Below are 14,182 nucleotides of genomic sequence, written 5' to 3' on the forward strand. Positions count from 1 at the left end.
GTGACACTTGGTTCACTGTATACACAATGTTTGGTCTGGTGAAGGTGAGGTATTGAAGCATTCCAACGAGACTACGATATTGCTTGGAGTCTTTATATGATTCTGTACCTTGAGAACTGAGCTTGTGATTTAATACACTAGGAGTGGATAGTGGTTTACAATCTGTCATGCCTGCCTTTTCCAACAGATCCAAGGTATATGTGTGTTGGGTTAATGAAAGAGATCCATTCTGTCTATCCACTTCAACTCCCAAGAAATAACGTAAGACTCCCAAATCTTTCATCTTAAACTGTCGACTCAGTAGATCCTTGGTGGCTTTTATGTGTTCATCTGAATTCCCAATAATAATAATGTCATCCACATATATAAGAATCAAGGTACGTACCTGACGATCACAGAAAATAAACAATGAATGATCGAGGTGAGAACGAATGAAACTGTATCACTGAACTTCAAGGGAAAAACTGTCAAACCATGAACGAGAAGCCTGTTTTAACCCATAGATGGCTCTTTGTAGTTTGCAAACATGTGTGTTAGGGCTATATTTTGCATAACCAGAAGGTTGCTCCATATACACCTCTTCTTTCAGGCTACCATGCAGAAATGCATTTTTGACATCAAGTTGATTAAGAGTCCATCCATATTGAACCGACAAAGATAGAATTAATCGAATAGTTCTCATCTTGAACACAGGACTAAAAGTCTCATCATAATCTTGCCCATATTTTTTAGTAAAACCTTTTGCCACCACCCTTGCCTTGTAGCGTTCAATAGATCCATCCGGTTTATACTTTATTTTATAGACCCTACAACATTTGTGTCGGATGGTCTAGGAACAATCTCCCAAGTTCCACACTCATGTAAAGCTTTCATTTCCTCATTCATGGCTTCAACCCATTTGAGTGACATAGATGCTTGTAAAAAACTAATGGGTTCATCCTATTTTTCAATCTGGGAGATGAACAGTTGTAAGTCTGTAGAGAAGTTATAACTAACCCATCTTTCAATAGGATGACGAATCCTCTCAATGTAATAACCCAAAATTTTGAGTAATTTTATGCATTTTGGGTCCAAGATCCATTACCGGATCCAAAAGAATATATATAATAAAAGAATTGGGTAATTGGGGTTGGACCCAAATGGATCCAACCTGTGGAGCCACCATCCACTTCAGACCCGGATCCACGTTCCTTGTGGATCCAGCACTAGAGAGCCAACTCGAATCCACTCTCGTAATCAGCCAGATCCAAATTGGGATTTGGATCCCGGGTAGCGGGTCGCGGGGTTTGGACCCGGACCCGACTGCGTTATAATTAATATCAGGGTTCAAGAATCGTGCCTAGGGTACAATTCTTGCAAATCAAGAATGTCAAGAGGGGGCGTAACCGCCGGTCTCCTCTCGTTAAAAGGGGGAAAGTCGGTCTCACCCCTCATCTATCTTCCTCCTCTCGGCTCTTCCCTCCCACCTCGCTGGAGCCCTTCTCCTCCTCGTCGACGATCTTGCGCTTGCCTGCAGAAGCACCGACGTCGGAGGAAGCCGACCACCTGCAACTGTTGTTGCCGACACCTCCAACGATTTTTCATCCGGAAAGAGGTAGGATTCTGATAGCTTTTCTTTTTGGGTATCGCATGAATCCGGGTGGGATTTTGGGGATTTTAACATTTAAAAGAATGTAGATTTTCCTGTTTTCCCCTTTTCTTCTAGCTATTCCGTGGGTCGAGTATGGGGCTTGGGGTTTTCCCGATGGGGTTCTTGGCTGCTGGAAATCCGAAGATGGAAAAGGCTGGGTTTTCTGGTGGTTACGAACCGGATTCGAGGGTTTTTCTGTCTGACTCTAACCCTGTGATTCCCAAATCCCAACAGTTTGGGGGTTTCTTGCCTAACCCTAACTCGAAGAAAAAAAATATAGGCTCTAAGTATTATTGTCATAACATTTCTACCCAAGCTGCACATTTCTTGAGATGCATGTTCTTTGTTTTCTGCTATGAAGCATTCTCTGTAGTAATGTGATGTATGGTGTTTTTTTTCAGGGAAGTATGGGACTCCTCTAGATTTGATGAATACTTTATTCTTTTAGAAATTTTGTTTTGTGTTTTCTTAGATTTCTTTTCTTCATATTTCAAAGCTTTCTAAACTATTCTAAAAGTTACAAGTCTTGGATTTTTGGGGCGTTACAACTTGGTATCAGAGCGACAGGGAAAATAGTGATTCTTGATCATCCGACATCTGCATCGCACGGTAAGTACTATTGATTTTGTTGTTTTGTACTTAATTTGATTAAAAAAATTTGCTTCGATTTAGATGTCGTATAGTGAGATGAGCGAGGCAATAAATGTTTTGACCGGAGCCGTTATTCATCTCCAATCTATGGTCCAGAACCTGAGTCATAGTGTGGCTTGCGAGAACACCTTCCAAGGTCAGTGCGATAATCAGATGCATAACCATCAAGTTCCCCCTGAATCTATTGTACCCCCGAAATTCTATTGTTTGCTCTTTCAGTGGTAAGGTGGACTATTCAGTGAAAGAATGTTGTCATAAGCGAAAGCACGATAAGTGGCAACTGGCCACACAAGGCTTGGAACAAGGGAAGCAAGTTAAAGATATTCGGAACAAAAAGTCAGTTGGTAGTAAGGAAGTTAGCAAATGCCGACTTGCCAATGATAGAATGCAGGGATCCCCATCTAAGAAACAAAAGCAAGGCAAAGGAATCAAGCTACATCGTTCGTCTAGTTGAAAATGCTCGAAGTGTAATTGTGGTCATCCTGGACAACCATGCCCTCGAGACACTGGAGGTTGTTTCTATTGCGGAAAGATGGGGCATTTCGCCAGAGTTTGTCGCAAGAAGGAAGCAGATCTGAATAAGCGAACCGCGAAGGAAAGTCAGCGACAACAACCCAAGTTGCCTTCACTAGTAGCAATGAAAGTAGTGAATCGTGTTTATTTTCATCATGACGGGTTAGGTAGAGAATTAGCGAATAGACACTTTAATAAGTTTGGGTAAGACTTTTTATTTTTCAGTACGGATCTTGTCAAGTAAAAGTTTATTAATGAAATTACGTATGAATTTTGTCCAACCTAGACCCTTATGATTATGATGCTTATGCAGGTAAATGACATGTCACGCCTACAACTGATTAGTTTTTGGGTAGTTGACTTGTTATGCCTACAAATGATTAACTTTTAGGTGGTTGACTTATACGCCTATAAATCATTAGTTTAGACTATTTAGAGGAATGACACCTCACGACTACAAACGCTTAATTTTTATGATACATCACGCCTACATAGCTGTGTTGCAGAGGGTTGCATTATGATTGTTTGTGAGAATATATCATACCTGTATAGCATGATTGATGGATATCATATTGGACTAAAATGTCTTGAAGATTCGTGCGTGTGTTTCACGCTGAAGTGGTTGAATGCGATGTGATTTGATGTAAAAAAAAAAAATTGAATGCATATGATGGTGCAATGATTTAAATGTCTTAGATGCATATCTGACTTGAATCCTGTGTGCATAACTCGAACTGCATAGAAGTTACGTATCTTGAGGTTTAGTTGATTCTTGGTATATACATGATCACATTGTATAGAACTCATGCTTTGAAGTTAGATTTGGAAAATGCAATGCTCCTGGTGGCAATGATATAATGCATAGGATAATATGCTTTTGTATGATATGATTGAAATGCATGTGCCCTCAAATTTTGAAAGTATGCGATATATGTTTAAGTTCAATAGTAAATTATGATTCATTGAACCTTATTGATGAAGGTGTGGTTTTTTATTTATATATCATATGAGATGAAGTGATTTGATGCTCATTGATGATATATATATATATATATATATATATATATATATATACTTTTTCCCATTATGGGTGGCTATCGACCCTGTGAGTGGTCGTTTGTTTTGATGCATGTATCATTGATTTCGGTACCTATTGAGGACCTTATCCGCAAAGGATTCTCTGCGAGGGTATGTATGATCAAGATCAGGTAATCCGACTAAAGTGGTGAATCTCTGTGAGGAAGTACACTGTCCAAGATCGGGTAGCCGCAAAGACGGTGAATTCCTGTGAGGAAGTATATTGTCCAAGACCAGGTAAACCATCTAGGACACTAATTCCTTGTGAGGTCGTATATTTCCCAGACCAGGTGATCCAGCGTGGAACTTGTAGATTTTGATTTCGTAGAGAATTATAATGTGTTTTGATGCTCTTCTGAGAGCATTTGATATAGCCAGTTATGAATCTTTAGATTTGGCTTTCTGTTGTAGCATGATTATATATTGGTTTTAGATTAGAGAATTGAATCCTTACTAAATCTAGATCTTGATACAAGGATATGTTTTTTGTCTTCAATGAAAGTTGGGGCCATTCTAAGAAAGATAACTTGAGTGAAGATAGAACAACTGGCCATGTAAGGCCTTGGGTTATGGGGATAAATTGAGGCTATTCCAGACATAGAGTCTGTTAGAAATAGTAAGGGTAACGAACGACAACCTCATTATGATAAAGTACAGAAACCCCCGTTCAAGGATCGTAAACAAACTAAAGCATTGTCTCGTTGTGTCTCTTCATTCGTATCGAAACTAGTAGAAGGTGACGAATAAACATTCTTACAGTCTTCTACCAAACCCTTTTTGTGACTCCATATAAACTCTTGCGAAGACATAAATTATCAACAAAATCACTCACTTTTTGTTCAATCGAGTTGTTGGCTTCGAACCTTTCTCATGAATTTATTATGTGTTGTCCTGACTACTTTAATAGATACGTGTTTCAGATCATGCATCCTCATTAACAGCGATTAACCAAGAACTGAATTGTTGCAAATAATCTTTTAATGATATTTCGCGAACGAAATTCTTTTAAAAGGGGTAGGATGTAAAACCCACGTAAATATATATATATATATATATATATATATATATATATATATATATATATCGGACCCAACCCGGGCCCGTTATCGACTGGGTTTTAAAACCCGACACAGAGGGAGGATTTGTTTAAAAACAAATCCTCTCCCCTGTGCGCCGCACCTCACTCGCGCCACTCCACCCCTCGACAGGATAAGGAAACCCCTTGAGGTTTCCTCGTTTATCTCCCCTCCCCGAACTCTTTAAGAGCATTGCGGGAGGGAAGGATCGATACACCGCCCCTCGCTCCTTCTCTCGTCTGTCTGCCGACGCCTCCTCCTGCTGATCCGATCGCCGCCGCCACTGCGACCACCGTCGGTGACCTCGAAAGGTATGCCTTTTTCCCCTTCTCCTCCCCCTCTTCTAATCTCCTTCTGTGTCCATCGGAGGACCAACCGGCGGCCTTCGAGCCCCTGTCGTCTTCCTCCCTCTCCTATGGGCTATCGGATGACCGACGGAAGGTCGGTCGTCCCCCTGTCCCACCTCCTCTCTCTGTCGTTTCGTTAGGAGGCCCATGGCCCCTGTCGTGCCCTCCCTTTTTTCCCTCTCCTTGAGGGCTTGTCGAGGGGCCGACAGACGGCATACCGCCTGTGTCGTGCCCTCCTATTTTCCATCTACGCCTTCCTGAAGGGTGGCAGGAGACCGACACCCCCTTGCCGCACCTTCCCCCTTTTTTCGCCGTTGTTCCGTCAGGCAGGGGCCGAGGCCCCTGCCATTATTCGTTTCGTCAGGCAGGGGCCGAGTTTCTGTTTTGTCTGGCAGGGACTGAAGCCCCTGCCATTCATTGTTTTGCAGGGGCCGAGGCCCCTGCCATTGGCTGTTTTGTCAGGCAGGGGCCGAGACCCCAGTCGTTTGTTGTTTTGGCAGGCAGAGGCCGAGAACCCAGTCGTTTGTTGTTTTGGCAGGCAGAGGCCGAGACCCCTGTCATTTGTTGTTTTGGCAGGCAGGGGCCGAGACCCCTGTCGTTCGTTGTTTTGGCCGGCAGGGGCTGCCATTCACTGCTTGGTCTTGCGGGGGCTAAGGCCCCTGCCATCCGCTGCCCTGTCAGACAGGGGCCGATACCCCTGCCAGTCATTTGTTTCTGCCAGCAGGGCAGGTCTTACCACTAGCCTTCTGCTCTTTTTGACAGCTACGTCATAATAACTCTCACTCTTGCAGATTTACGCAACAGGTCCCGTTCGTGCTCCGCGGCCCGACCCTGGTATTATCCTCACGCGTAGGCGTACGCAGCTACACAACATTCTGAGGTAGGGTAAAGTCGCACAAAGGGCAATAAATGAACCTATTCAAGTTGAAATAATTAAGATGCCTATGCTAGATATGCTTAGATTTATATTGCTTCTGCATTGCATATTTTCTTGTCTGCATATTTATGAGTCGAGGTATGATTTTACTCTTTGAGTATTAATTTGCGTATTTGCTTATGTGGTTGAAGGTGGTTTCGTACTTTTTGCAATACTTATGCCCTTAATTGCTTGCATATATACTTGCCTGTATGTTCCTATGGGTCGAGGTACAACTTCATTCTTCGATCATTATTTTGCATAGTTGCTTATGAGTTTGAGGTGTGGTTTCGTACTTCATGCAATACCTATGCTCTTGTTTGCTTGCATATATTTTTGCCTGCACGTTTTCTTTGAGTGAGGTACTACTTCGTGTCTCGTGTATTATGACCTTATGTGTTTGCCTATCTAAGTGGTCAAGGTATGGTTTTGGTACCTTGTGTGTTCTTATGTGCATTTCGCTCGATGTGCGGCATCGCAAGTCGAGAGTTGCTTGTTGTCATGTTATAACATGCATATGCTCACATTTATGGTAAATATGTACTTACATAAATATAGTCTTGTGCCTATCCTGTTATCACTTGTTTTCAAAACACTAGAAGTTGTGCTTGTGCATTGCAGTTCTTTAAAAGCGAGTTTCCTTCTGCCAACCCAGTGCTCTTCAAAATGCACAACTTTTGCAAAGTTAAGTTTTAAGTCATGTCGGATTGCGAAGTCACATTTGGGCCCTCCCAAGTCCACACTTGGGAGAAATGTTTTATAACCTTAATTCAAGTTGTGGCTCAATTTGAATAACCCCGATTGGGGGCAGGAGCCTGTGATCGAGTGAGGTTCTGTTGAAGAACTCATTCTTCATTTATTAAACTTAGTGTCGTGTGTCGTGTGAATCATGTCGATATTAATATAAATTTTGAATGCAAGATTGATAGTGATGTTCCTTGTGTGAATGACTCAATGTGGCATTGTGGCTTTTAAGGATGAATCGTGCCAAATGAACACTCCTATATTCTTTTGATCGTTATGAAGTTGTGTGTTGGGTGTTCCTTTTGAGAAGCCTACACACCTCCCTCTTTTCAGTGTAGCGTACTTTTAGACATGCACTATATGTTAAGTACTTTGTTGATCGAACGAGAGATCCGAGACGACCTTGTATCATGAAATATGCAAAATATTGTTGAAATGAATTCAAGACTTATCTTGACAAATTGTGTTGTGTTACTTCTTATACAGATAATATTTGTTGGGTTTTCTGTGGTAAAACAATATCGTTTTCATCGTAGTCGTACTTTTGACAAGTACGATCGTACTTTTTGACAAGTACGTCTTCTCACGTTGCGATGATTGGATGAGTAGGTTGTGGCAACCTCGGTGAGTGCAAATAATAAAATGTTGTGATCACCTAAATAAGTGATGATTCCGCCTTCACCGGCAAGATACTCGAGTTGGGTCGAAAGACAAGAGTATGTAGAATGGGTCTTCAGTTAACTAACACTGATGTACTCATTCGAACCGTTGACTCCTGTCTGGAGAGAGGATGGAAAGGTACAAAAACTTCGATGGACAAGTCATTAATGGTAGTTACGAGCAAAAGACTCGGCTTCCCTAGTCAGCGGAGTTAGGGGAAAGGGACTACCATAATTATCCTAGGTGGTAGCTCTCCATGTTCGGGATGCATCCATTGTTTATGCTGCTTTGGGGATTTCTCTCTTGGTCACTGACTGTCCCCTTAGGTGCGGACTCAGTCAGCTATCCGGGTTATCATAAAATACATAGCATAATAAACCCCCGGATCAGTCTAGGCTGTTTCTAGAGTCATGCCTTGTGCGTACCCACTTGGCCAGTTAATATTGAAACATAATTTAAATCCGATCACACAATTTGTTGAGTTATGCACGTATGAAAGTTATAGCATGCAACGGGTTTCAATACTTATGCAATGGTGTGTGTGGTTGATGTAGCATCGTATTTTGCTAGTTAAATTGCTTATGTAGTGCTTTGCTTATAATAATTAACCTACTTGTGTCAGTGAAATGCTTGTAATAGTTTTAGCATTTTGCTCATGATAGTTGCTCCATTAATCTGTTGAAATTAAATTGCTATATAATTGCCTGTCTACTTAACATATTAAATTATTTTGCTTAACTATGTTCTATATCGTCATGTATGTGCACCTACCAGTTTTTAGTGAAACTGACCCATTTTATGGGCAGGTGATGTATAGGTGATACACTCTGCGATGGCACGATGGCGCGATGAGATCAAGATAGAGCTTTTTCCCTGACGTTTCGCTCCTGAGAACATGTTGGTAAATTTGGTACAAAGTGTATTTCAAAAATTCTCTTTTTATTGAACCTCGAGTTACTAAAACTGTTTTAGTAAACTTCTTGGTTTCAACAAACAAATTCTTAATCATTGAAATTGCATTTTAAAACCATTTGATTCCAATAGTTATGCGGAACTCGGTAAAGGAAAGCTTACGATGTAATGCGCTCAAGGTCCATCGACTTGTTTTAAAAATATCATTTTCCGCTGAAGTACTATTTAGACTCTGATAATTGTATGATTTCAAAGCTTTCTAAACTATTCTAAAAGTTACAAGTCTTGGATTTTTGGGGCGTTACAGTTCGAGAGATCAACTGATTTGATGAATAAGAGTATCGTGAAAACTGATTTGGCCCAAACCCAAATCAGTTTCAGTAATCAAATTTGACGCAAAGCGAGGTGAAGAAGAATTGGAAGGTAAGACGTCAGATCTGATACGCAAATCAGACTGACTTGTTGCAGAAAGGAACTAGCAGAGGGAAGAAGGATATGAGGCTCGTATTCCAGCAGATGAATAGATGAAGGAAGATTTGGACTCGTATTCCAACAGCCACACCGAATAAGAAAAGAGAGGAAGAAAGATTTGAGAGAATACGAAAAGAAAAGAGGATCTCGTATGGACGTACCTGTGTAGAAGAATTTCAGCCCTCGGATCAGACATGCTCTGATACCATGTGAGTTTTCTCCAGAACCTGCGAACGAGAAACTAAAAGGAGGAAGAGAGAGTGAGGCTGCAACGAGTCACGGTTTTCATAATGAAAAACCGTGACCTCTTTCTTTAATATATAGACAAAAAACCTAATACATGGTCTTCACTATGACCCTGATAAGTTGAGGGTATTTACAAGTATGTCCATTATATATTGGACATGATACACACAAGTAGTTTGGATCCGGATCTGGATCCAGATCCAAACTTAAATACAAAACAAGAATCTTGTCTAATACTAAGCATGTCTGCTCCCCCACTCTTGACACCCTTCTTCAACTACATTGCCGACAACACTAAAGTCTTGCCTTTCTGAGTAAGGCACTGAATTGTGTGTGACAGGTTTGGCCCCATAATCGTCAACGAGTTAAACTTTGGCAGCAACATCACATTCTGGCTGCACAGAAACTCCGTACCCAAAATCATCTTAAAATCGTTCAGGGGCACCCCAGAGAAGTTGGCCTTGCCGGCCCAACTCCCAATTTGGATAGCCACATCCCTTGCTTCACCAAGGATGGGCTTGGCCTCAGAGTTCACCGTTTTAATGGTCCTCTGCTTTGGCCCAGGCTTCATGCCTAACCGCTCTGTCTCTTATCGCGAGACAAAATTGTGTGTGGCCACGGAGTCTACCATTGCTGAAGTAGACTTTCCTTTCGTAATGATTTCTAGATACATTTTGGGATCCATCTAGTTTGGATTGGATCTAAGATCCATTTTGGGATCCAAACCTATCAAAAATCCAATCTGGATCTAGATCTGGCACACATTGTTTTTGAAAAAGATATTTCAAAATACCAAATCTTAAAATGTAAAAGTATTAGGTTCAAATGACTTTTAAATCAATTTTTGAACCTAGGTTGAAGACTGGATCAGAAGAAAATTTTGAATTCAGATTTGCATCCAAAGTTTTAAATGACAAATCGATTTGGATCTCAGACAATAAGCATGATCCATGCTGAAAAATGGTGGACAGATCCTGGATCAAGGATAAGCTTTTTATAATGGATACTGGATCTTGATAAAATTAGAAAATAGATCCTGGATCTTGGTAAAACAGATAAAAAATGGATCCTGGATATGATAAGGCAGATAAAATGGATCTTGGATCAAAGATAGAATTAGGAATTAGATCTTGGATCAAAGATAAGATGGTGGAGACGGATCCCAGATATTGGATAAAAATTGAAGAATGGATCCTGAATAGTAAATGATTGATGGGTGGACCCTGGATATCTAATGTAAAGATCCAGATCTAAAAACAAAATGGACCTTGGATACAGATAACAAAGCAGATTGGATAAAAAGATCCAGGTCCAAAGTAGGAAACGGATAATGGACATCAGATCAGGTATCCAACGTCCAGATTGACACATGGGTTGGATCTCGGATACGGACAAAATATCAGATAACAAAATTGATCTGAGTCCAGACTAGAAATTACTCCTGTCTTAGAAATTGGCCAAACTGCCCCTCTAAATGGCTCACAAGGTGGGTCCAGTTGTAGAGTGGGTTCAAGCCTACCTGACCTAGGCTCATCTGGGCTAAACCAGCTAGTGCCTTTCTATGTGGTGGTCCCTTCGCAACTCTAGGGTTTGACAGAAAACAGGATAAACTGGGATATAACAAGACTTTGGTGAGTGAAAACTAAGACTTTCCAAAAAATCACTACACTTCTAGGATTTGAGAACAGGATACCTCTAGAAGACCATGAAAATTTTCCAAAAGTAACCACTCATGTTCACTAAAAAAATGACCATTCTGCCCCTGATTAAGAAATGACCAAGAATATAGACGATTTTGCCCTCCTAGACAGGGGCGTGAGGTGGGGCCCTCTCTGGGTCCCACGCCTTGGCTAAGCTAAAATCCCCTTGTTTTTAAAGTGTTTTTTTATTTCACTGATAGGTAACTTTTAAAAACAAGTGTAAGTGGACAGTGATAGTGAAGTAGAGTGAAGAGTGACACTTAGAAAAACAAAGTTTGAACCGGCTTGAACGGGGTTCTAAGGTTCCTGAACTCAGGTGAACTAAGAAGACACTATCTCAACTAGATTCCCAAACCAAATAATTGAAAATAGACACAATTCTAAGTGAAATGGTGAGAAATTTACTATAGAGTGAAGTAAGCAACGAGAGTCTACTAGTTGTAGTGAACAAAACACTGGGTTTGAACTAAAACCACAATCAACTGAACTAAGATGAACTAAAACAGAGCTTAAACAAACTAAATCCTAGCTAGGTTAACCAGGGTTAGTTCAATTCTGCCTGAAATGAGCTGAATTAAGTTAAAAAAGAACTCCAACAATGTGGAAAAACAAGTTTGAACTGAAATTGGACCACTTGAACTCTTGATGAGCTAAAGCTAAACACAGAGGAATAGGATCTACTGAAATTGACTAATTATGGGACAATTGGATTGAGTTTGAGCTAGAAATGAGCTTATTTCACATGAAATGAACCAAATTTAACTGAAATAAACAGGGTCTACTCATTGTGAGTTCAGGGAAGCTAGAAATGATTGATATTCTAGCTCTTCTAATCTTACAATGAGTTTGGGTGGGCCTAACTGACAAGGACCTAGGGTTACCTAGGGGCAAAATTATAGTTTTTTTTGGTAAAATGAGGTGAAATGATACCTAAATTGGAATGATCCTAGGGGTTAGACTCCTACATTGTACTAAAGGGGTTGGCATCTGTAAAAGAGGGGTGTCCAGGAATGGACTTGGAAAATTTGAGGTGTTTACAAGCTCCCAAACGGCTAGAAATCTAGCTGTTGGGATCACCCAAACAGCTAGAATGGGAGCCTCTCACTCCCTTGTGTATAAATATGGGGCATATTTTTCCTTTGTAACTCATGCATTCTTTGTGCATTTCACATAATAGATTTATGTTTTAAGTGTGTTCTCTTGGCCCTTGTGATTGAGCCCATTTTTGGGTTGTGTTTAGCCTCTTGTGTGAGGTGTGTGAGCTCTTTTTCATTTCATTAATCATTCTGGCTGTTGGGCTACTTTACCCCTATAGCTACTTTACAAGAATACCCCCAAGAATAATGACATGTACACATAGAGGGGTAGCACTCAAAATGTATAACACATATACTTAGGCTTATTTCCTCTTTAAGAGATATTTAGACAGTAGAGCCATCCAGAACAAGTTGTGAACTTGGATAGTTGGATGGAATCCAAAATAGAATCCAATCTGGATGAGTGGGAGCATCCCTTAGAAAGAAACAAATACATTATTGAATGCATTACTAAGGTGAAAGAAAAGACGGAAGACACTTGTAAATGAAACATGGATCTCAACATAATCTTGCAGGAAAAGGAGAATTTAAGGTGCCTATATAAATGTGTTATTAATAATAATGCGAGTACATAAGCATGAAACTGCAGATGATCTCAGATTATTACAACATAGCTTTCTTATATCACATAATGCAATAATAATTTCATAAGTGTTCAAAGCAAATTAATTAATGATAGCTTTATGTAAAGCCATATGTATGAAAATGTGATGCAGTAAGTAAATAGCATGTAACACTATACCTGTCCAACATCAATGGCAGGATTGAGTGAATATCCCAGATCCATGACAATATGTGCTGCTCTTGTGTGGAAATCCCCTGTTAGAGTATCCACTTCAACCTCAGAAAATGCAGCACCATAGGTATGGTAATTGAATGGTTTCCCTTTACCAATTTTCCAATCAAACCCAATATCCGGGGTAATGTAAAAACCATGCGCAGATAGATCAATCCTTCCAAGAAAGCATGTCCTTGCAAGCTGATAATGCAGAAGGCAACAAAATAATTTAGCTATCTACAATTCTTTTAGAACATAAAGAATCTTTGAAACACAAATATCACAGTTATCTTGGATGGCAAAAGCAATAATCAGGATTAGGAGGGAAGAACCAACCATGATTCATGAACATCTATCATATAAAAGCCATTAATGGTTTCAAGGTCTTGGAAGACGTGATAAAGCATTTCACACTACCTTTTTTAAGGTTAAAAAAGAATTTATTAAACTTCAGGTGTTATGTTACTGTAGGAGAGAAGAATGGTGTAGCAATTGACTCGTTGGGGATTCCATATACTTGAACATCAAAATAGAGATGATTCTTTGCCAAAAGGCTCAAAACCTTGAAAGCATGTTTAAAGTTGCATTAAAAATATGCATGTGCATCAATCATTGTTCATGAAATAATGATGCTTGAATTTACTTCATAACAGAACAATATTTTTGGCACAATTACCTCTGCAAAGGATCTGTGCTCATTCTTCAAAGCTATAGGTTTCATGCGTGCCATTATTTGCTCACAAGCATCCAAAACTGCCGCTCCATACATATCAGAGCTTGCAGAAGCAGCAGTAGGTGATGCATTTGGGACCTGAAATAGCAAACACATTCTCTTACCATGACAAGAAATCTCAAAGTAGAAGGAAAAAGAAAAAGGAAATCAACAAAGCCAATATGAAAAGATGCACAAAGTTTTCAAACGCTGTTTGATTCACATGAAGTTGTGAATTCTAAAAAAAGTTCAGCAATGCAAGAGAATCTAAAATCCAAAAGAAAAAACAACCCCCTAATTAACATCAATCAGGAAACAGAACTGTACTTTGCTAAGGTGATTAAATCCAATAATAATCAGCACAAAATGTTAAAATAGTTCAAGGTATTTACAGCATCTCCATGCACAGAATAAATTAAAATTCAGCAAGTTTCAAATGAATTTTAATGCAATTTCCATCCAAAGTTTTATACAAATTAGGGTTTATATGAAATGACCAAATGTTCATAGATGCCACATGCTCCTAATTCACATCAGGAAGGTCAATCAGGAGTCACTATCCTATGTAAGTGACTTGTCTCAACCAGTGTTGTAAGCAAGGTTGTCCGTAGCATAGAAAAAATCCCAAAAGCAAAGTAGCACACACACACAC

General features: G+C 40.0%; 1 protein-coding gene across 6 annotated transcripts in view; it reads right to left on the reverse strand.

Moving 5' to 3' along the window:
• LOC149827981 (xanthine dehydrogenase 1-like) overlaps positions 1-14,182 on the reverse strand; it is a 128,103-nt gene that overhangs the window by 50,727 nt on the left and 63,194 nt on the right. For all 6 annotated transcript variants that reach the window (XM_090019774.1, XM_090019775.1, XM_090019773.1 and 3 more), the window contains exons 11-12: positions 13,495-13,629; positions 12,783-13,019 (exon numbers count right to left, since the gene is read on the reverse strand). In XM_090019774.1, coding sequence (XP_089875900.1) covers positions 12,783-13,019; positions 13,495-13,629 — 372 coding nt within the window. The remainder of the gene's footprint in view (positions 1-12,782; positions 13,020-13,494; positions 13,630-14,182) is intronic.

Source organism: Nuphar pumila, chromosome 10, assembly GCF_984573655.1.
Source record: "Nuphar pumila chromosome 10, dmNupPumi1.hap1.1, whole genome shotgun sequence".
In the NCBI taxonomy this organism is placed as follows: domain Eukaryota; kingdom Viridiplantae; phylum Streptophyta; class Magnoliopsida; order Nymphaeales; family Nymphaeaceae; genus Nuphar; species Nuphar pumila.